Source organism: Heptranchias perlo, chromosome 24 (genome assembly GCF_035084215.1).
Source record: "Heptranchias perlo isolate sHepPer1 chromosome 24, sHepPer1.hap1, whole genome shotgun sequence".
Classification (NCBI taxonomy): domain Eukaryota; kingdom Metazoa; phylum Chordata; class Chondrichthyes; order Hexanchiformes; family Hexanchidae; genus Heptranchias; species Heptranchias perlo.
Genome location: NC_090348.1, coordinates 9,360,600 through 9,385,542, shown reverse-complemented (window position 1 = coordinate 9,385,542; position 24,943 = coordinate 9,360,600). Strand labels below are relative to the sequence as shown.

The window sequence follows — 24,943 nt, the reverse complement described above, 5'->3', positions numbered from 1 at the left end:
AGAATTTAATGCTCTCTCGGTTGAGGCCAAGTGTAACAGCAATCTTTCTGTTTTAGTGGAAGGTTAATGCTGTCATCTCAGATGCCACAAAAGATCTGAAATGTTCCACCGTTAAATTTTTATTAAGTGCCATTTGACATCAGTACAAGGATACGATTTGATACTCCAAACAATTTCATTCAAAAATCGTCTGGATTGAAAGACATTGGAGTAGAAAAGTCCATTGGAGGCAAATCAATTCGAGTAACTCTCAATCAAAAGCAAAATACTGCGGATGCTGGAAATCTGAAATAAAAGCAGAAAATGCTGGAAATACTCAGCAAGTCAGGCAGCATCTGTGGAGAGTGAAACAGAGTTAATGTTTCAGGTCGATGACCTTTTGTCAGAACTGGAAGAAATTTGAAGTTTAAACAGTTTTTAAGCAAGTACTTGGATCAAAACCTCTTTAAAGGGAGGAAATAGCAGAATATTGTCCAAAGGAGATGAATTGGAGCTCCAATTTTCTAATGAGGATTAACTGTGGCCTTGACTGTAGACTAGGTAATTTGCAACTTTTCTTCCCACTCCCAAACTAGACCTAACAGTAGCGATGACTGTTGGTACTGACTGTGGGATAGACCTGTATAACACAGGCCTTCTATACAGTGTGGTGACTGTGGGATAGACCTGTATAACACAGGTCTTCTATACAGTGTGGTGACTGTGGGATAGACCTGTATAACACAGGCCTTCTATACAGTGTGGTGACTGTGGGATAGACCTGTATAACACAGGTCTTCTATACAGTGTGGTGACTGTGGGATAGACCTGTATAACACAGGCCTTCTATACAGTGTGGTGACTGTGGGATAGACCTGTGTAACACAGGCCTTCTATATATTTGTGCTACATGGTAACTTGATTTTTTTCCTGACATATTCATTCAATACCAGTATATTAAAGATCAGTAAATTTGAGGTTTCCATAGATTAATTTGAGCTGGCTCTCTTTTACTTTTTCCCACTTTCAAATACTTTCTCAAAACCTGTTTGGTCAACCGTGCATTTGGTCACCTCTTCTAACTTCCCCATTGATGCTCGGCATTCATTTTTCTCCTTTGTAAAAGGTTTTGTGTTGTTTTTCTACATGACAGAGGTGCGTTGATTCTGATAATCAACTTTAAATATTGTTTGCTACTACCGTTAATGGCAGAAATATTGAATAGTTACATAACATTAGAAGAAGAGATCAAAAAAACATTTAAGATAGAAAGAGGGGAGATAATTGATAAACTAATCAAACTAAGGAAGCATAAGACCCCAGTCCGGATGGATTGCATCCACGAATATTTAAAGAAGTAAGGGAAGAGACAGCAGAGGCACTGTTTCACTAGAAAAGGGAATAGTGCCAGAGAACTGGCAAACAGCTAATGTAATTCCTATATTTAAAAAGAGAGATAGAAAACGTTCAGGGAACTATAGAGCAGCTAGTTTAACATCGATGGCAGGAAAGATAATGGAATCTTTATTCAAAGATGTAATCGAAAGATATCCAGAGAATGAAAATATAATAAAGAATAGTCAGCATGGATTTCAGAAGGGAAAATCATGCTTGACCAACCTTATTGAATTATTTGGAGAAGTAACAGAAAGAGTAGACAAGGGTAATGCAGTAATGTAATATATTTGGATTTTCAAAAGGCCTTTGATAAGGTACCACATAGTAAACATTATGACTAAGGAGAGAGCATGTGGAGTCAGGGGACTGGTAGCAGAATGGATAGCAAGTTGGCTACAAAAATCAGAAAACAGAGAGTAGGGGTTAAGGGTAGCTACTCATACTGGCAAAAGGTGGGAAAATGTACCACAGGGATCGGTGCTGGGACCACTGTTGTTCACAATTTACATTAACGATTTGGACTCAGGAACTAGAAGTACAATTTCAAAATTTTGGTAGGAAGAATAAGGAGGCCACTTACTGCTTGGATAATAAGAGTCTAAATGGGATCGAGGAGCAAAGGGATCTAGGGGTACAGGTCACAAATCATTAAAAGTAGTAAAGCAGGTTAATAAGGCCATAAAAAAATGCAAATCAAGCACTTGGGTTCATTTCTAGGATAGAATTGAAAAGCAAAGTTATGTTAAACTTGTATAGAACCTTGGTTAGACCACACTTGGAGTATTGTGCACATTTCTGGTCTCCATATTATAAAAAGGATACAGAGGCAGTGGAGATGGTACAAAAAAGATTCACAAGGATGATACCAGAATGCGAGGGTATACTTATCAGGAAAGGCTGAACAGGCTGGGGCTCTTTTCTCTAGAAAAGAGAAGGCTCAGGGGTGACCTGATAGAGGTCTTTAAGATAATGATAGGGTAGACGTAGAGAAAATGTTTCCACTTGTGGGGGAATCCAAAACTAGAGGTCATAAATGTAAAATAGTCATTAATAAATCCAACAAGGAATTCAGGACAAACTTCTTTACCCAAAGAGTGGTTATGGAACTCGCTACCACATGGAGTAGTTGAAGCAAATAGCATAGATGTATTTAAGGGGAAGCTAGATGAGCATATGAGGGAGAAAGGAATAGAAGGATATGCTGATAGGGTTCGATGAAGTAGGGAGGGAGGAGGCTCATGTGGAGCATAAACGCCGGCACAGACCAGTTGGGATGAATGGCCTGTTTCTGTGCTGTAGTTTCAATGTAACTCAATGTATTACTACTTCTATTACTACTACTACTCCTACTATTACTACTTCTATTACTGCTACTACTACCACTGAATTCCCATCTGTCAGCTCAGTAACGACGATGGGGCCAAACTAATTCACTCCACTGTTGTCAGTTCTGAACCAGCCCTGGCCGTGTCAGTCACCTGTATCCCTTTCTGTGACAAGTAACTCTTGACATTGTCTATCCAGCACTTCCTTGGTCTTCCTCGGCTTCTTGTTCAATGGACCTCTGTGTGCAGGGACATGAAAGGTATTCTAGCTGTTTCCATTCTTGAAACATGCCCAAACCATCGCAGTCATCTTTCTTGGATCTTCTGTGTAAGCGACGTTTTTGTCCACGCCATGTTCTTATTTTAAATTATATTCAATTAAACATTATATAAAAATTATGAATAAAATAGAGGAGATATTTACATTATTTTTCAAACCCTACTGCAGCTCATCAGCCATTTCAAAAGATAAAAACATTTCATTTTTTTTGGTTGCTAATATCTCTTCACTTGGGTAGTAATGAAAAGCGAAAACTCAAATACAAATTTCCAGTTTAACTGAAAATATTCTAGACCTTAACATGCCATGTTTAAAATCCTCACTCTTTTGTTTTATCTTTTAGTTTCTTATATACAATATTTTTTCTCCAGTAAAAAGGTATTTTGTTTCCATGTCATCAGTACAGAAATAAAAATATACTGCAATTTTCCTATAAAAATTTATTTTTATTTTTATGTAAAACTTTCATTTTATTATTTTCAGATTTCTTGCCATCTGTGAAAAGCCTGATATGCAACCCAATCTATTTTTTGATTCTGCTGCAAAGTGTCCTTCAAGTCAGCAGTATTATGGGGATGTTAATTTTCAGACCCAAGTTTATTGAGCAGCATTATGGCCAGACAGCATCAAGAGCCAATCTTTTAGTAGGTTTGTACTTTGTATTTGTTGATTTATTTTGTTCTGTTCAGCTTTACCTGTTGGGAAGCTTGGACTTTGATAGTGCTGTTTAAAAAAATGTTCATTTAATAAAAAAAGTAATTAGCTTCAAAATCACAAGGGTCAGCTGCCGATGTATTGGGGGGTAAATTTTCATTATTCCCACCTGGGTCTTGTGCATCAGCTGGGCAGAAAAGAAAATCTGGCATAGAGGCTCTAATTGAATGGTGGAACAGGCGCGAGGGGCTGAATGGCCTACTCCTGTTCCTAATGTTCGTATGCCGGATTTTCCTACCACTAATTTCAACGGAGAGGAAATCAGGCAGCTTCTGTTTCTAGTAAACGGTCCTCACTACCAGAGTTTTCTTTCTGCGTTCCGCCCAAGTGATGCTTGATGTCCATGCCGTAAAGACGAAAATCTACTCTTTGCGATCGGATCGAGGAATCGGGCGCAAGAAGTCAGTGAACCCGATTTGCGATACTCGCAATTGAGAACTTTAACAGCCAGGAAATCGGGTATTGCAATGAACTGAATGTCTTGCATTTATATAGCGCCTTTCACGACCTCAGGACATCCCAAAGCACTTTACAGCCAATTAATGACTTTTGAAGTGTAATCATTGTTGTAATGTAAGAAACAGAGCAGCCAATTTGCCCACAGCAAAGTCCCACAAACAGCAATGTGATAATGACCTGATAACCTCTTTTAGTGATATTTGTTGAGGGATAAATATTGGCCAGGACATCAGAGAGAACGCCCCTGCTCTTGTTCAAAATAATGCCATCAGATCTTTTACACCTGCCTGAGAAGGCAGACAGGGTCTTGGTTTAACTTTTCATCTGAAGGAGGCACTCTCCAACAGTGTAGTACTCCCTCAGTACTGCACAGCAGTGTCAGCTTAGATTACATACTCAAGTACCTTGTGTGGGACTTTGAACCTACAATCTTCTGACTCAGAGGCAAGCATACTGCCACTAAGCCACGGCTGACTCTAAGCCCCATGCTCGGTTTTCCAATCTGCACTCCTATTGCGCGAGACTCCATACCAGGAGTGGAGACTCACGATTTCAGGGCTCTTGTCCATTAATGAGTAAGGCTTTATTCACATTCCTTATTAAATTATTGAGCAAAACTGTTAAGTATGACTCACAGCAGTGCAATCATAGAGTTTTTTTTTTAAAATGCAGGCATTGCAATCAGATGCCTGGAATACGTATGTTCTATGAAGCTGTTAGGCAATCGAAAAAAGAGTGCCCTCTGATGTCGAATGAGCAGGCATACTCACAAACAACATGATGCTGCTGGCACTGCCTTGTTCCTGTACAGTTGAGTGGTCCTTAAGCAGATACTTTAACGAGTGAAGAATATTCTGTTTGGAGAGAGGGGAAAATCAGGGATTAGGTCTGAGGATTTAAAATTGTAGCATTGGGTCCACTGATGGTCAATACTTCGTCCAATTCGCACCGCTCTGAATTTTGGAACCTTGGGATTTGCTAGACAAGAAGATGCTGCACTTTAAGTAAGCCATAAGCCTAACTTCAATTACATTGTTATGTTAAGTAGAGCTCTTGCTCAACTTCTTGGCCACAAGCGTTCTGCTGGACAGTATGCTAGCGGAACCCACCAGAGAAGGTTTAGGGACCTGTCTACGTCGGGGCTCCATCAACTCTGAGAGTTCCCGGTCGTCTGTGCAAGGGGCGGAACCTTATTCCAACACCTGCCCTGCTCATTAGCAACAGATTTCTTGATGGTGTTCTTCAACAGTTGCTAAGCCCCCTGTTTTACATATTGTTGGGGTTTAATGCCTGTTTGAAGCTTCCTCCCAGGCCGCCTAAAAAATGAGCCCCACAAATTTAGCAGTGGGACCAATGCCTGCCTAGATTGGGTGTAACCTGTCCCACTGCTAAATTAGTATACTGTCCGCCCATTTTGCACCCAAAAACAAAATTTCCAATGGAAATGAAATACATGAGTTTTCTCTCCAAAGAATGTGCAGCAGAAAGCCTGCTACTGAAGCTAAGCTGCCACCTTTCACCAACCCCAGCCCCCCTCGTTGTTTGTTACTGTTCCATGGCTCTTTCTAACTAACACCGATATTTACATCAGTGACGTGCCTTAATTCCTACACCAGGCTTCTCTTGCTGACCCTGTATGGCACTGTGCAATCTAACAGTAAAAACCCAACTGGTTCACTATAGGGAAGAAAACCTACCCTTCTTACCCAGTTTGGCCTGTTTGTGACTCCAGTCCCACACCAACATGGTTGACTCTTAACTGCCTGCTGAAGTGGCCCAGCAAGCCACTCAGTTGTATCAAAAATCATTTTTCAGGAACACAGCTCACCACCGCCTTCTCAGGACAACCTGATCTGGGCAATAAATGCCGGCCTTGCCGGTGACGCCCACATTCCGAGAATGAATTTTTTTAAAAACTCCCTTCTGAATGCACACTCAATCCCTTCCCCATATAGCGAAGAAACACTTTGGCTTTCAGCCCGACCTGCCCTTTCCTGTTGCTCTCCTGCCGCCTTCCCTAGCTCCCCTTCGCTTGAAAGTGGTGCATCACCTATTGTTCCTTCTTCAAACTCATTACCTAGATTCCATGGACTGCTAGGATCTGTGCTGATGCTGGTGTAGTTTTGGCACAAAATGCGATGTGTTGTACTTTCGCTTCTATCCTTGTGTTGATAAGAATCTATAGGAAAAGAGAAAAGAATTAGAATGGGTCCCTGCAGCAGTCCTTTCAAACAGAAGTTTACAATACATAACAGCAATAATAATGTGCATTTATATAACATCTTAAATGTAAAGAACTCCCAAGATGTTTCATCAAAAGGCATAAGGATTCCGAGCCAGGAGGGGAGCAATTAGGAAGGGTGACCTAACGCTTGGTCAAAGAAATTAGTTTTGTGAAGGTTTTTAGAGAAGGATAGAGAGTTGAAGAGGCATAAAGTTTCAGGGAATGAATTTCAGAGGGTAGGAGCCAGACTGAAGGCCCTGCCACCAATGTTGGGCAAAGGGATCCAAACCACCAAACAAAAAATTATTCCTTGAAGCATAACATCTAAAATAATGCAGCTTCCACTTCAAAATTCAGATTGTCAAAATGGGTAGTGCAGCTTTAAGTCTGCACTACTTTAAAGTGCATATGTGCTAGCCTTGGCTCAGTGATAGCACTCTTGTCTCTGAGTCAGAAGTTTGTAGGTTCAAGCCCCATTCCAAAGACTTGAGCACCTAATCTAGGCTGACACTTCAGTGCAGGACTGAGGGAGTTTCACACCGTTGGAGGTGCCGTCTTTTGGATGAGACATAGAACTGAGGCCCCATCTGCCCTCTCAGTTGGATCTTAAAGATCCCATGGCACTATTTGAAGAAGAGCAGGGGAGTTCTCCTGGTGTCCCGGTCAACATTTATCCCTCAACCAACAACACTTTTATCCATATTATCTGGTCTTGTATCTCATTTGCTGTTTGTGGGACCTTGCTGAGGGCAAATTGGCTGCCATTCCTTCCACAGATAATGTACAATGTAGCTTTCCATAGATCTACCCTAGGCATTTAATCTCCCAAGGCCAAGTTCTGCGTACGTACTTCTGTTATGTTTGAGGAGTGTAAAGAAATGTCAATGCATGGACTCTTAAAACTAGCTTGACGGGCTGGCTGTTGCCTTTGTAGTGGCTGTTGCCTCTGGGACCTGTGTCCGAAATCTAGTAGAAAATACTCGGAATCAGTTGTAAGTTATTGAAAAATAACTTTGTGGTTTTATTTATTTAATTCCTGACTGTAAGACATATTTCCACTGATTCCTGAAGCAGTGCAACATCTTCAGAGTTTTTGACTTGCTAACACAAGTGATTGTAGTTCTGTAATCGAAATTCCATGGCGTTTTCTCCCGTCTCCTGCTATGGTCCCAGCAGATCCCCCAGAAAAGGGGCGGAAACCCAGCCTAACGGGTTACGCAGTGTCATCACCATTTTTAGAGTGTTCTGCTGGAATTCCGACAGGAGACTGGGAGAGCCTCATGGAATTTTAGGGCCATTGTTCTTTAGTTCTCCACATCTCTTCAACTCTCCTTCATAACATTCTACCTCTTATGGAACAGCTAGCTTATAGATAATACAGCGACGAATGCTGAGAGGTAGATTTTCTGTCCCTGGTGTGAACTGTGGAGGAAGTGGGCATTGTGGGCTTTAGGCCCGATGATTTGCTTCCAGGCAGGCCACATTCAGACCTCCATGGCCTGCCTCATTAACATTGAGCTGCTGGCATATGCAGCAACTGCATTGGGAACTCACAAACTTATGAGCAGAAAATCTGGTATGCTACAAGCTATCAGTATCTGCAGCTGAGTCTTAATGCTTGTGGAGGCAATCTTGTTTCACCTTATCATCAAGATGTTAAGGAGCATGAAAACAGATGAGGTTGCCCAAAGCTTTACAGCTGCTACCATGAAGGTGCTGCTTGATCAGGAGGGCGACAGTCTTTGGAACATAAGGGCATAGGTCTAACAGATGTATCATGCAAAATGCCTGGCAGGAAGTGGCAACACAACACTGAGAACAACATGTGATTGCAAGTCAGAAAGAAGTTAAAAGATCTCACAAGATCTAAAAAGGTAAGTCCAAGAATAATTTTATTCTCTAAAGTATGGTAGCAAAGTATGCATGGCACGATGCATTGTTTCAAGTCTCTCACCCTATCTGTCACTCATATTACTGTTTAACATGTATGTTCCCTTAGCCACAGGGAACCCTTGAAACCCTCAGTAGCTGCCTATAATTCTGCATTTGGTCAGAACCTTGCACTCTACTTTCCTTCCCTATCAATGTAGCTGCATATTTATATAATCACTTCTATCACTGCTTGTACAATTACCCTAACTTATTCCAGTATCATCTTCTAACAGTATGAACTTCTTACCTCTGCTTTCTCCTTTTTAAAATTATTCTTGCGGATCTGGCCATCACTGGCAAGACCGGCATTTTCTTGCCCATCCATAGTTGCCCTTGAGAAGGTGATGGTGAGTCTTGAACTGTTGCATTCCGTGTGGTGAAGGTACTTCCACAATGCTATTAAGTAGGGAGTTGCAGGATTTTGACCCAGCGATAATGAAGGAATGGCCAATATATGTCCAAGTCAGGATGGAGTATGACTTGGACCTTGTAGGTGATGGTGTTCCCATACACCTGCTGCCCTTGTCCTTCTAGATGGTGGAGGTTGAGGGGTTTGGAGGGAATTGTCATTGCAGCACAATGCTGTGCATAACCGCTGAGTACCCAGATATGTAAGGGATGAGGGCCACGCGACCTCAGTTGAAGAGACTACTTTGTAGCTACTTGGCATGGGATGTGTAGAAGGGTTGGGGTGATGGGGAAGTTAGAGGCCCCACCCTCAAGCAGAGGAACAGTACCATTTTTATCATGCTCTTTAATCTCACTCAATCTGCTCACTCATTGCTACCAATGCATGCATTCAAGCACAAGAATGTGTGCTAAATTCTAACGGAACTCACTTTGCATGCAATTCAACCATTGCAATGTATCTTCTTATTTTTTTTCTCTAGACGTACAACAGGAACAATCTCAACAAACCACACCCCAAACCTCTCAAACACTTCACAGCAGGCAGTGCAACTGAACCGCACCTGCCTAAGCACCAGATCAGATATGTCCACTCTGGAGATTTATTTAGGGAAATTTTCAGGGTGCCTCTGGTGATTCTCAAAGCACAGGCGAGAGGGGAGATGGTGGGGTTGATGATGGATGCAGAGGAGGTGCAGGAACCTGCAATCTGAAGGGGCAGCTCAAGTCATCCCTTAGCTGAGGAGCCAAGTGATGAAGATTCAACAAGGATGCTTTCTGAGCACAGAAAGAAAGAAAAAGAAAGAAGGACTTGCATTTGTCTAGTGTCCTCATGACCTCAGGACGTCGCAAAGCGTTTTACAGCCAATGAAGTACTTTTGAAGTGTAGTCACCGTTATAATGTAGGAAAATGCAGCAGCCAATTTGTACACAATAAGATCCCACAAACAGCAATGTGATAATCACCAAATAATCTCTTTTAGTGGTGTTGGTTGTGGGATAAATATTGGCCAGGACACCGGGGAGAACTTCCCTACTTCTTATTCTAAATAGTGCCATGGGATCTTATATGTCCACCTGAGAGGGCAGATGAGTTCTTGGTTTAACATCTCATCCAAAAGATAGCACCTGAGATAGTGCTGCACTCCCACAGTATTGCATTGGATGCCAGCCTAGATTTTGTGTTCAAGTCTCTGAAGTGGGGCTTGAACCCACAAGCTTCAGACTTCACAGTCGAGAGTGCTACCACTGAGCCATGGCTGACACCTATTACAAGTATGATACAGTCAATGAACACTGCGGCCATCAATGTGGAGTAGCTAAAGGGCACTATATATGAGTCCTCAGGCTTCCTCTGTATAAGGATGATGGTTCTGTTCAATATGTTATAGTCCATTCTGGATTGTGTGGCAATTCCAGAGACATCTGTAGTGGGGACCCCTCAGACACAGGCCTGCCTTGGCCTCCATTAAACAACCATTCTCTCACCTGGTTTACATATGCTGGCAGTTTAGATTGAGAAATGCATCACCAAGTGCTTCACAGTTTTCATTGGTACCATTAGGTTTGCGCCACGCAGGTCAGCGGGCACGGTGCACCCCAGGGACCAGCAGAAGGGACATGGCTGGAGCTCGGTAGAATGAAGGCGCAGTCTTTCTGCACAGTTCCACGGCCGGACTCTCCCACTCACTCACCATATGTCAGAAAGTGCACAGGACCAGGCAACCCCTACATCCATGGACATAGCCAGTAGCTCAAGACCTCAGTCCCAAGAGCCTTAAACTGTGCACTCAGCCACCTCACTGGCATCAGCCACTGGGGCTGCATGTAGAAGGAGCAGCAGATTAGACTCAAGGACACATAAGTCAGATAGCACGGTGATGCGTGGCAGTAAGGCCATGCACACAACCCAGGGAATAAATATTTAGTAGAACTTAAGCAAAGAATATTCTTCCTATTGCCTTGCATGATGGTTATCAGAAGGAAGGAAGGAGATAAATGGGACTTTAGATACGGTCAATATTGGGCAGGGTCTGCTTGGCTATTGTATGGGGCAGATAATTGCTTGCACACTGGGATCAAGTTGGACCTAGCATACACCTATGAATGGCAGATTTGTGTGACATCCTCAGTGGGGGCCTGGAAAGATACGGACATGGAGAAATTGAGGGCAGTGGTGATCTTCATGTCACTGGCAATGGTGGACCATGGCTGGACGTCTGATTGAAGTATGTGATACAGCTCTGTTGTCACCTCTGTACTGAAGCTGTTGCCTTCTGATGCACTGTTCCTCAGGTAAATTGAGGTACTATCGCCTCTGTCAGCTTGGAGGGTAGTTGATGGTGTGGTAAATGTGTTTGCGATATCTGACCTGCCAGGCATCCTGGCTTCATTCTTCCTCTTCTTCCTCCAAGAAATATAAGTACAGTGGGATTCCCATAGGAAAGCCCAATGCTGGCATTTTAAATTAAATTGAAAGGAAAGAGGTGCAAACTGCACGTTAAATAACCCTTAGCAAAGATCCACCATCCAAGCAAAAAATTACTCCTTGGAACATAACTTCTAAAATAATACATTTTCCAACTCGAAATACAGATTGTCGAAATTGGGGAGTGCAGCTTTAAGAGAAGTCTGCACTCCTTTTATACTTTTAACGTTCTTAGACACTGTTCTCAGCAGGGGATGTGAGGTAAAAGATGAAAGTACAGATGCTGCCTGCCGTGAGCAGATACTTGTACTGCGCGGCACCAGATTAAAATGACCCTCCTGCTGGTTTTCGACAAGACCACCTTGGGCACATCGTAAGGCCCGAGTGGAAGTGATATAAAATGAGGGAGAAAATCGTCATTGCTCATTCCTTCCCACTCTTCAGAGCCTTAGTGCTGACTTTACACTGCTGAGGCTGGTGTTAAGAGTGGGGAGAATCTGAGCTTGTGCATTCTGAAAGCACTCAGAGTCTTGCATAGATTTACATAGGAAGTACAGCACAGAAACTGGCCATTTGGCCCAACTGGCCTATGCCAACATTTATGCTCCACTCTAGCCTCCTCCCACCCCTCTTCATCTATCCCTATCAGCATACCCTTCTATTCCTTTATCCCTCATGTGTTTATCTAGCTTCTCCTATTCGCCTCAACTATTCCTTGTGGTATCAAATTCTACTTTCATAGAATCATGGAATCATAGAAAATTTACAGCACAGAAGGAGGCCATTCGGCCCATCGTGTCCACACTGGCTGAGAAACGAGCCACCCAGCCTAATCCCACTTTCCCACATTTGGTCCATAGCCCTGCAGGTCACGACTCTTCAGGTGCACATCCAGGTATTTTTTAAATGAGTTGAGGGTTTCTGCCTCTACCACCCTCTCAGGTCCCCACCAACCTCTGGGTGAAAATAAATTTCCTCATTCCTGCTCTAATCCTTCTACCAATCACTTTAAATCTACTACTCTTTTGGTGAAGAAGTTTCTCCAGAATTCCCTATTGCATTTATTGGTGACTATCTTATTTTTATGGCCACTAGTTTTGGTCTACCCCACAAGTGAAAACATCTTGGCCCAGATTTTCCTGTCAAAATAACGGCGAGGCTAACGGCTCTAACCGTTATTTATGGGCAAATCGCACAGCAACTTCAGGCGAGGGCAGATGCGCGGTTAAACACGAAAATCCGGAAGTTGCCGTCCGAGATGCGCCGTTCTGCTGTCAGCTTTGTGAAAACAGCATCTCGCTCTCTGACTCACCATTCAAATGCATTGAATGGCCTGAAGTTCCCGTACTTGCACAGTAGATACGGACTAAACAGAAAGTTAGGGCTTGTCCATTTCAGTCTAAGTATCATTTATAATGGTGAGATAAGTCTTAATTATTGCCAAACAACCTCTCTAGCACTGAAAATTAATATTACAACTGTGGAGTCTCATTCCTTCAGCTTTTAATTGTTCGAGATTTTAAAAAAATTAATTTACTTTTTTTTACTTTTTCTTTTTTCTCTCCCTCTCTTAATCTAATCTTTCTTTCCCTCTCTTTATTTCGCTTTCTGTACCTGATTTGACATTGAATTCACTATTCCTGGTTCAGACGCTGCGCTGCACGTATCACAATCCTTAAATCTGATTGGTTAAAGAGATACACAGTTGCTTGCCCTGTTCACACAGATCCCAGATGTCCTGTCGGGGGCACCCACACTGTTTCCATCTCCCACTTCCAGCAACTTCCAGTGCAAGATCTCATGGAGATTAAACGGGCGAGGGCGAGTCTGACTAACGGCTCGTTCACCGGCTACAGCATATTCTGGCCCCTTCTCTAAAGAAAAGAGCCGCAGCCTCTTCAGTCTTTCCTAATAGTTATAACCTCTCAGTTCTGGTATCATCCTTGCAAATCCTTTTTGCACCTTCCCCAGTACCTCTACATCCTTTTTATAATATGGAGACCAGAGCTGTGCACAATACTCCAATCAGAGCATGGAGCGCTGCCATTTTCAATGAGCAGACTAGATTCAAATCGTCCAACCTATCAAAATTTGTGATGGAAACAAAAGACACCCTGTTGTCAACTGTCAACTGAATGGTCAGTTAGTGAAGATATTGACATGTGGTCAATGGGTTTTGATAAAATATTTCAAACTATCGAGATGTGTGAAACGCAATAAATGTTGAACAAACGAGTGCAAAGTGGGTCAAAAATCCAAAGTGTCCTATAGCTATAATGATTATCACGTGAAAAGCAATTGAGAACACAATTACCGGATGAATAGGCAGTAAGCAGGAATAGTCCTGTTGGAGTAAATTGCGAATCTCAATGTAACGGCGCTGAATGGAATAATGATGGCATGTGATTGATTTGGCTGCTATTGTTCATATCACAGAAAGTGTACAACCCAAACGGAGTGATAGTTGGAATTTAACGACAATACAATATATAAAGGAGTATTAGAACATTAACTTCCTCTCAGTTGATGCAGTCAATGGCCCTCAGCTTCTGTGTTTGTTAACCCACGATCTTTCATCAATTGACTTCACAGGGTGGATGATGGTGGGCTACCGACCGCAAAAGCAAAGAAACCCCAACCGTTATTTTCTATCCCTTCTAAACGTCGCAGTCACTGATATTTGGCAACCGATCGGGCTCTGAGAAATCAATTTTTCAAGGAATAGTGTAAGGAAACAAAACCACGGGAAAGAAACTGTAATGATTGGAGTAATACGGTACTAACATTGCGCATCTTTTCCCAGGAATTGTCAGTGTTCCTCCTGTGGCGATTGGGATTTTCTGCGGAGGGGTTGTGATGAAAACATTCAAGTTAAATGTGATTCAAGCAGCTAAGTTCTCCATCGGGGGTTCTTTTGCTGCGTGGATGCTTCTCATCTTATTTTTTGCAATGGGTTGCAAAAGAGCCCCAGTGATGGGCTTGACAATCTCCTATGAAGGGTATGTATTTTTCCAGATAAAATTAAAACAAGGGCAAGGCAGTCCCAGTCCATGTGAGTGTGTGTGCACACATGTGTGTATGGTCTGTGCCTTTTGGCATGTTACGTGCGTGTGTCGGTATTCAGTACTCATTGTCCATTGTTTTTTTAAAATTAATCAGTAACCATGGTGAATGGCCAAGGCCTATAGTGCAAGACTCCACCGAAGTCGAATAAAGTAGAAAGAATTAGTAGCAAGATGACAGCAAGCTTGCTTTAAGAAAAAAAGAATTTATACAGCGCCTTTCATCCCAAAGCACTTGACAGAAAATGAAGTACTTTCGAAGTGTAGTCACTGTTGTAATGTAGGAAACACAGCAGCCAATTTACAAACAGCAAGCTCCCACAAACAGCAAAGTGATAACGGCCAGATAATCAGTTTTTTAGTGATGTTGGTTGAGGGATAAATATTTGCCAGGACATCAGGGATAACTCCCCTGCTTTTCTTTGAAATAATGCCATGGATTTTTTAAGTCCACCTGAGAGGGCAGACAGGTCCTCGGTTTAACTTGCCATTTGAAAGATGGCACCTCTGAGAGTGCAGCACTCTCTCAGTACGGCACTGGAGTTTCAGCCTAGATTTTGTGCTCAAGTCTGTGGAATGGGGCTTGAACCCACAACCTTCTGACTCAGAGGCAAGAGTGTGACCACTGAGCCATGACTGACACAGAAGATGGCTGTAGATTGTAGGAGGGAGGAATAATGGGAGAAGTAAGAGGTTCCACAGATTTGAAGTACTGGGCAAGAATGAGTTAGACAGCGAGGCAGTGCAATGGTCTTGGTGATAACACTGTGAGGATGCAGGGAAGAAGTAGAGTGTTTTGTGCAGGTGTTTTCAGCTTAGCAGGAACGAGGGGGCATATTTACTGGAGGATTGGCCAGAGTTAATTTAAAAGGGGGAACAAGAAAGGTTGTGATAGTCAGAGAAAGAGAGAGGTTGAAGGTTGAAGGTTAAAGGTGAAAGAAAGATTGCTTATGAGGTCACAAACTTCTTGAATCCTGTGTGAATGGTGTGCTCCGATAAAGGAGCAATGCTGAGGTCCTGGATGGATTTGAGTAAAGAGATGGTTCTTTCTCATTTTCTAAATATTTCTTTTATATAATCTCTGTGCTCTCGATGGAGTAGGTATCTTTCATAAGGCATTATCACGCTGCTATTACTTACCATTACTCTTGGGGTCGTTTTCATTTTTATTACTAAGCATGTTTCACTTTCATACTTTACAACTGACAGTACCAGTGATCTAGGTCACGTTTTGTAGAAACAAGAACAGCAAATGCTGGAAACACTCAGCAGGTGACACAACAACAACTTGCATTTATATAGTACCTTTAATGTAGGAAAACATCCCAAGGGGCTTCACAGGAGCGTAATCAGCCAAACACTGCCAATGAGCCAAAGATGACAAATAGGTCAGCTGACCAAAAGATTGGTCAAAGAGGTAGGTTTTAAGGAGCGTCTTAAAGGAGGAGTGAGAGGTGGAGAGGGAAGTTCAGAGTTTAGGACCTAGAGGGCTGAAGGCACTGCCACTAATGGCAGGGCAAAGGAAGTGGGGGGTGCATAAGAGGGCAGAGTTGGAGGAACACAGAGTTCTAAGAGGGTTGTAGGGCTGGAGGAGGTTACAGAGATGGGGGAGGGCATGGAGGGATTTGAAAACAAGGATGAGAATTTTAAAATCGAGGCATTGGTGGAGCAGGAGCCAATGTAGGTCAGCGAGCACAGGGGTGAATTGGTTCGAGTTAGGATATGAACAGCAGAGTTTTGGATGAGCTTAAGTTTATGGAGGGTGGAAGATGTGAGGCTGGCCAGGGGAACATTGGAATAATCAAGTCTTGGAGAGAACAGACAAGTTAACATTTCAGTATGGACCCCTTGTCAGAACTACAGAAATGTAGAAATCTAATCTGATTTCTGTCTTCTGATCAAATTTCATGTCATGACTAATGTTCTTCATTTTCTGTGCACTACTGGCGTGCAACAAGACACCATTACCTCTAAGATCTGCATCATCTGCAAATCATCAACTGTTGGATGGTCCACCCACAAGTGACATTTAAACATGTTCCCCCATTGCATTCTTTTGTAACATATTGAATAAATATGGTGACGATTTGGAACCTTGCTATTTTGCTCAATTCTCAGTCAATAGGTTTGCTGTACTTATTTCTCATCAAGTTTAGAACCTTTGAATATATTAGCACAATGTAGGATACTTTTCTCCCCAATGTATTTCAGGATAACACAGAGCTCACATGAGGAGCGCAGTTTATTCTCCGAATGTAATGCTGGCTGCATGTGCTCGAGGACACAGTGGGAACCTGTTTGTGCTGAAAACGGGATGACATATGTTTCTCCTTGTCTTGCTGGTTGCCGATCATCGAATGGAACAGGGATAAAGATGGTGAGAATATATTGTATCCATTTGATAAGATAACTGTAGGTTCATTCCAAGAATTAGTTTGCGAAGTAATGGAAACTATTTGTGACTGGATTCTAGAAGGCCAAAATGAAAATGCATAGATTTATTCTTTAAAAGTAAAATGAAACGTCACCACTTCAGGTCTTTATAAATTTTTTTGATATGTTAAAGAAGAGTAGTAACTTCAGCATTTGGAAAAACAAACTGTGAGTGTCAGGGTATTGATCAAAGGAAAGTTAATCCCTGGCTTTAATAAGATAGAGTTTAAATGAACACTGAGGGATGAAGTTCCCCTTAATACACAGGAGTGTGTTAAATGGAAGTTAATTTTTCTCACACTTGCAAGAATGTGCAACTTCATTCAGTGAGCTTTCTGTAAACAGACTATATCTTTATCTGCTGAAATTATTGTGTGAGGGAAAGATGAAACCCCTTCTTCAGGGCTGAAGAGCAAACAACTAATAAACATAATGTGGAGATGCCGATGATGGACTGGGGTGGACAAATGTAAGGAATCTTACAACACCAGGTTATAGTCCAACAGTTTTATTTGAAAATCACAAGCTTGTGATTTACAAATAAAACTGTTGGACTATAACCTGGTGTTGTAAGATTCCTTACAACTAATAAACATAGGCAGACATGGAGCGATGATTCTACAGAGGGTGAGTTCAGAGGCTACCATCCACTGCCCTGTGGAAGAATAGATGCAAGAGGCTCTCTGAGTTGAACAAAAGTGCCACAGTAAACGATGAGGATTACTGCCAATTATCTTATACTGCTATATATGGATGTCCAAGGAGGTTGTTGTGTATCCAAGAAGGTATCAAGCATATTTGACTGAATTGCTTCATAAAACCATATTGTATCTGAATTTATCTAGGATCCTGTTAGTAATGGAGCACCAAAAAGAAGTAATGAAGATATTTTAGAAGTAGTAGGCCATTAGAAAAAAATGTATTCTCGGGATAAGGGCATTGCTGGCAAGGCCGGCATTTATTGCCCATCCCTAGTTGCCTAGAGAAAGTGGTGATGAGCCTTCTTCTTGAACCGCTGCAATCCGTGTGGTGAAGGTGCTCCCACAATGCTGTTAGGTAGGGAGTTCCAGGGCGATGAAGGAACAACCGATATATGTCCAAGTCGGGACGGTGCATGACTTGGAGGTGATGGATTTCCCATGCACCAGCTTCCCATGTCCTTCTAGGTGATGAAGATTGCGGGTTTGGGAGATGCTGCAGAAGAAGTCTTGGTGAATTGCTGCAGTGCATCCTGTATGCCGATGGTAGAGGGAGTGGATGTTTAAGCTGGTGATGGGGTGCCCATCAAGCGGACTGCTTTGTCCTGGATGGTGTCAAGCTTCTTGTGTGTTGGAGCTGCACAAGAGAAGAGTATTCCATCAGACTCCTGATTTGTGCCTTGTGGGTGGCGGAGAGGCTTTGAGGAGTCAGGAGGTGAGCCACTTACCGCAGAATACCCAGCCTCTGACCTGCTCTAGTTGCTCTATATGGCTGCTCCAGTTGAGATTCTGATCAATGGTGACCCCCAGGATGCTGATGGTGGAGGTTTCAGTGATGGTAATACCATTAAATGTGATGGGGAGGTGGTTAGGCTCTCTATTGTTGGAGATGGTCATTGCCTGGCATTTGTGTGGTGCGAATGTTACTTGCCACTTATCGGCCCAAGCCTGGATGTTGTCCAGGTCTTGCAGCGTGCGGAGGAATTGCAAAAGTAGCTGAACACTGTACAATCATCAGCGAACAGCCCCACTTCTGACCTTATGATGGAGGGCAGATCATTGATGAAACAGCTGAAGATAGTTGGGCCTAGGATGCTGCCCTAAGGAACTCCTTAGGCTGAAATGATTGGATTCCAATGACCACAACCATCTTCCTTTATGCCACATATGGCTCCAGCTGGAGAGTTTCCCCCGAACTTCAGTCACTACAGTTTAATTTGGATTCCTTGATGCCACTCTCAGTCAAATGCTGCTTTGAAGTCAAGGGCAGTAACTCTCATCACCTCTGGAATTCAGCTCTTGTGCCTATGTTTGGACCAAGGCTGTAATGATGTCTGGAGCTGAGTGCCGCTTGATAGTATTGTTGACGAGTCCTTCCGTCACTTTGCTCATGATCAAGAGAAGGCTGATAGGGCGATAATTGGCTGGGTTGGATTTGTCCTGCTTTTCGTGGACAGGACATATCAGGGCAATTTTCCACATTGTCAGGTGGATGCCAGTGTTGTAGCTGTACTGGAACAGTTTGGCTGGAGACGCGGCTAGTTCTGGAGCACAGGCCTTCAGCACTACAGCCGGGATGTTGTCGGGGCCCATAGCCTTTGCTGTGTCCAGTGCACTCAGCCGTTTTTGTGATATCACCTGGAGTGAATCGAATTGGCTGAAGCCTGGCATCTGTGATGTTGAGAACCTCAGGAGGAGGCCGAGATGGATCATCCACTCGGCACTTCTGGCAGAAGATGGTTGCAAATGCCTTCTCATTTGCGCTCATTTGCTGAGCTCTGTCATCGTTGAGGATGGGGATGTTCATGGAGCCTCCTCCTCCCGTTAGTTGTTTAATTGTCCACCACCATTCATGACTGGATGTGGCAGAATACAGAGCTTTGATCTGATCCGTTGGTTGTGGGATCGCTTAGCTCGGCCTATAGCATGTTCCTTCCGCTGTTTAGCATGCATGGAGTCCTGTGTTGTAGCTTCATCAGGTTGGCACCTCATTTTCAGGTACGCCTGGTGCTGCTCCCGGCATGCTCCTCTACACTCCTCAATGAACCAGGGTTGGTCATCCGGCATGATGGTGATGGAGGAGTGAGAGATATCCCTGGCCATGAGGTTACATGTTATGGTGGAATACAATTCTGCTGCTGCTGATGGCCCACAGCACCTCATGGATGCCCAGTTTTGAGCTGCTAGATCTGTTCTTATTCTTTCTCACTTAGCATGGTGGTAGTGCCACAGGGCACAATGAAGGGTGTCCTCAGTGTGAAGATGGGACTTAGTCTTCACAAGGCCTGCGCGGTGGTCACTCCTACCAGTGCCGTCATGGACAGACGCATCTGCGACAGGTAGATTGGTGAGGACGAGGTCAGATAGGTTATTCCCTCATGTTGGTTCTCTCACCATCTGCCACAAGTCCAGTCTGGCAGCTATGTCCTTTGGGACTCAGCCATCTTGATCAGTGGTGGTACAACCGAGCCATTCTTGGTGATGGACATTGCCTTTCCACCATCTACAAGGCACAAGTCAGGAGTGTGATGGAATACTCTCCACTTGCCTGGATGAGTGCAGCTCCAACAACACTCAAGAAGCTCGACACCATCCAAGACAAAGCAGCCCGCTTGATTGGCACCCCATCCACCACCCTAAACATTCACTCCCTTCACCACCAGCGCACTGTGGCTGCAGTGTGTACCATCTACAGGACGCACTGCAGCAATTCGCCAAAGCTTCTTCGACAGCACCTCCCAAACCCGCCACCTAGAAGGACAAGAGCATCAGGGACATGGGAGCAGCACCACCTGCACGTTCCCCTCCAAGTCACACACCATCCCGACTTGGAAATATATCGCCGTTCCTTCATCGTCGCTGGGTCAAAATCCTGGAACTCCCTTGCTAACAGCATTGTGGGAGAACCTTCACCACACGGACTGCAGCAGTTCAAGAAGGCGGCTCACCACCACCTTCTCAAGGGCAATAAGGGTGGGCAATAAATGCCGGCCTCGCCAGCGACGCCCACATCCCATGAATGAATAAAAAAAAATGTCCCCCATCCAGAGTATATTTTGTGCCTTTGCTACCCTCAGTGCTTCTTCCAAATGGTGCTCAACATGGAGGAGTACTGATTCATCAGCTGAGAGGGCAGTAGGTGGTAATCAGCAGGAGGTTTTCTCACCCATGTTTGACCTGATGCCATGAGATTTCATGGGTTCCGGAGTCAACATTGAGGACTCCCAGGGCTAGTTCTCACCACCCCCCCACCCCCCCCCTCCGACACTGTACTACTGTGCCCCCACCTCTGGTGGGTCAGTCCTGCCCTAGGGCAGGGCATGGGATGGTGACGGAGGAGTCTGGGACATTGGTTTATAGATATGATTCTGTGAGTGTGGCTATGTCAGGCTGTTGCTTGACTTGTCTGTGAGACAACTCTTCCAACTTTGGCACCAGTCCCCAGATGTTAGTGAGGAGGACTTTGCAGGGTCGACTGGGCTGGATGTGCCTTTGCCGTGTCCTAATTTGATGCCTAGATTGCAGCTGAGTGGTCCGGTGGTTTTATTCTTATTCTTTGTAGCGGATTATTAGTCCAGGCCTCTGGATTACTAGTCCAGTAATGTCACCATTACACTACTGAACACCATTTAATGGAAACAATGATAATTAATTTTTATTCACAGATATGTTGACAATACAAATGTAGTCACATCTGCTCTTTGAAGTTCAGCAGGCAGTGTACTTGAATTTTTTACAATATATTGATTATCAGGGTGGTGTGGGCATCACTAGCAAGACTGGCATTTATTGCCCATCCCTAGTTGCCCTGGGCCGCCGCCTTAAACCGCTGGTGGTGGTTTTTAATATAACTGAGTGGCTTGCTAGGCCATTTCAGAGTGCAGTTAAGAGTCAACCATATGTATGAGGTGAACTCCAAAGTTGAATTGAACTACAATGGCCAGTGCATCTTCAAATGGATTTCCTGAAAGTTGCCCACTTTGGATCAGTAAGGACTTCCATGCCCTTTGTATGTGGGGGCAGTAATAGATGTTGTAACAGTTAACACAAGAAGCTGTTTAAAGAATTACACGGTGAAGAAATCTTGATCGAAAGTAGTATTGTGTAGTATTGTAGTATTGTATTGCATCAAATGGAAATTTTATCATCATTTGTCATCCACTCTTTTCTCCCAGTAATATCTTGGCTTTGGTCCTTTTCTACGCAGGAGTTCCATAACTGCAGCTGTATTTCTCACTTGACATCTGCCAATTCTGCTGCGATTCTGGGGCAGTGTCCAATTGATGACGACTGCACCAAAGTCTTTCCATATTACTTGGCGGTAACAGCGATCGAATCTTTCAGCTATTCAGTCGGAGCCATGGCTATGATTGAGATACTGTTTAGGTAAAAACTTTATTGGCTAAATGGTTGGAATTTGAAATACTGAACAAACAGCACCAAAAAGACTTGCATTTATCTAGCACCTTTCATGACCTCAGGAAGTGCTTTACAGCTAATGAAGTGCAGTCACTGCAGTAATATAACAAACACAGCAGCCAATTTGTGCACAGCAAGGTCCCACAAACAGCAATGAGATAATGACCAGATAATCTGTTTTATGGATAAATATTGTCCAGGACACAAGGGAGAAAACCCCTGCTCTTCTTTGAAATAGTGCCACGGGATCGTTTACGTCCACCTGAGAGGGCTGACAAGGCCTCAGTTTAACATCTCATCTGAAAGAGGGCACCTCTGATAGTGCAGCACTCCCTCAACGCTGGAAGTGTTAGGCTGGATTTTGTGCTCTCGTCCCTAGAGTGGGACTCTGAACCCACAACCTTCTGACTCAGAGGAGAGAGTGCTCCCAACTGAGCCACAGCTGACACTTGTATTATTGGAAAGGGAAATAGACATAAGGGCTGCAGCTGTTCTTTTCCTCCAGCTGTCAGAAATGCATAACACAGTGGCAGAAACTTACCCACTCTTAACACTTTTAGTTGAATTTGGACTGAATTAATTTATCCGACCTCACGTCAGCTCCCAGTGTAACTCAGTCCACGACATGAAATAATCTAAACCTTGGCCTTAAAAATGGCAGTAACTGAGTATAATCTAATGCAAAGATGCCACAAGGACAGATATGAATTGAAATTTCACGAAGCAATTTAAAGCGTTAAGGACCTTTTTCTGAACTCGCCAATGAACCCAAGGTTGGCACTTGGCTGGAGTTACGAGTGTAAACATTCTGGGTAGTTGACACTTTCATTGCTACACTTAAAGCAGTCCTGGTGCTTGACTCTTCTTTGGCTGCTGGAGATGGTGCCATTCTGACTGCCTCCCTGTTGAGTCCTGGTCTCCTGCTGCACAGCTCCTTAGAGAAACCCAGATAGCTTTGGCAGGTATGATAGTTATGGTGCAGATGTACGGTCAGGTCCTTTGCATCTATCTGTATCAACAGCGACAGATTGCACTTATATGGTCTCTTTAACATAAAGAGCATCCCAAAAGTGTTTCATAGATAGGCACAAGAAAAACAGGTGTAAGTCAGGAAGGGACCTAGGAGGGGTAACCAAAGGCATGGTTGAAGAGATGGATTTTGAGCAGATTTTTAAAGGAGCGGGAAGTGGTTGAGGCTGAGCGGTTAGGGGAGAATAATTTAGAGATTTGCAATATCCTCTTCACTGTTGGGCCATATTCTTCTGCGTAAGTGTCAGCCGTGGCTTAGTGGTAGCACCTTTTTTTGTATTCGTTCATGAGATGTGGGCGTCGCTGGCAATCCCTAATTATGCTTGGTGAGCTGCCTTCTTGAACCGCTGCAGTCCGTGTGGTGAAGCTACCCCCACAGTGCTGTTAGGTAGGGAGTTCCAGGACATCCAACAACCACTACCATCTTCCTTAGTGCTAGGTATGACTCCAGCCACTGGAGAGTTTTCCCTCGATTCTCATTGACTTCAATTTTACTTGGTGCCACACTCGGTCAAATGCTGTCTTGATGTCAAGGGCAGTCACTCTCACCTCACCTCTGGAATTCAGCTCTTTTGTCCATGTTTGGACCAAGGCTGTAATGAGGCCTGAAGCTGAGTGGTCCTGGCGGAACCCAAACTGAGCATCGGTGAGCAGGTTATTGGTGAGTAAGTGCCGCTTGATAACACTGTTGACGACACCTTCCATCACTTTGCTGATGATTGAGAGTAGACTGATGGGGCGGTAATTGGCCGGATTGGATTTGTCCTGCTTTTTGTGGACAGGACATACCTGGGCAATTTTCCACATTGTTGGGTAGATTCCAGTGTTGTAGCTGTACTGGAACAGCTTGGCTAGAGGCGTGGCTAGTTCTGGAGCACAAGTCTTCAGCACTACAGCCGGGATGTTGTCGGGGCCCATAGCCTTTGCTGTACCCAGTGCACTCAGCCGTTTCTTGATATTACGTGGAGTGAACCTTGCCTCTGAGTCAGAAGGTTCTGGGGTTAAGTCCCACTCCAGAGACTTGAGCACATGTTTGTGGGACCTTGCTGTGCGCAAATTGGCTGCCACGGTTTCTACATTACAACAGTGACCACACTTCAAAAGTACTTCATTGACTGTAAAGCACTTTGGGATGTCCTGAGGTCATGAAAGGCACTATATAAATGAAAGTTCTTTGTTTCTTTCCCAATCCATAAACAACATCAAATTGAGGCTTGCAGAGACAGCCATACTTTCAGGAACAGAACTCCTGCAATTGCACTCCAGGTCCGTACCCTGGTTGCCCTACAAAGAACACAGCTGCTCCATCTTTTATTAGTGCACACAAATCAAAAGGGGTACAAAATAGGGAGAGATTTTCACATCCATTTAACAAGCCTTTAAACAAAAAATAAATTGCTTTCTGGATCCTCATTATCACCAAAGTGGAACTTCTAGACAAATATTAGCAATGCTGAAAAATACATCAAAAGCCCCAAATGGCACGGTGATAACTCTAGATTATACTGATCCTTAACATTGAGGCCATGTGTAAATTGGGCCCAATGGTGTTAGAGGGGAGAAATATATGAATGGTCACAGTAGGGTGTGCTGTTCTGAAGCCATTCTGTAAGTGATGCCGAATAATTTTTTTTAGATTTGTTCTTCAAATGTGGGTGACAGTGGCATGGCAATATTTATTGCCTCTTGACGCCCTAGCTGACTCTTAATGCCCAACTTACCCTGGGGGCATTAAGAGTCAACCGCATCATGTGGGACTAGAGTCACATGTAGGCCAGACCAGGGATGGGCGGCAGCTTCCTGTTCCTGAAGGACATGAGTGAACCAGTTGGGTCTTTATGACAAAACTGCTGCTTTTATGGTCATTTTCATGGTGCCAGCCCACAAATTACCAGATTATTGAATTTAATTTCATAATTTGCCATGGTGGTATTTGAACTTATGACCCCTTGGTTACTAATCAAATGCTATAACCACTAGGGGAATATTCAATTTTATATGCCATTGTTACCATTCACTATGAACAGAGAACATAAATAGAAACACAGAGTGGATGTGACCTAACAAACTTATTTGAAGGATTTTAACTGTTGTGCATTATTTTGTGCTATTATTGTGTTCCCATAGTATCCTAGTTCACATATATTCCCACATC

General features: G+C 43.6%; 1 protein-coding gene across 1 annotated transcript in view; it reads left to right on the top strand.

The window, feature by feature from the left end:
- LOC137341467 (solute carrier organic anion transporter family member 1C1-like) overlaps positions 1-24,943 on the top strand; it is a 42,841-nt gene that overhangs the window by 7,964 nt on the left and 9,934 nt on the right. The window contains exons 8-11 of the mRNA XM_068004570.1: positions 3,466-3,630; positions 13,951-14,146; positions 16,421-16,586; positions 21,548-21,726. Of these exons, the coding sequence (XP_067860671.1) occupies positions 3,466-3,630; positions 13,951-14,146; positions 16,421-16,586; positions 21,548-21,726 (706 nt within the window). The remainder of the gene's footprint in view (positions 1-3,465; positions 3,631-13,950; positions 14,147-16,420; positions 16,587-21,547; positions 21,727-24,943) is intronic.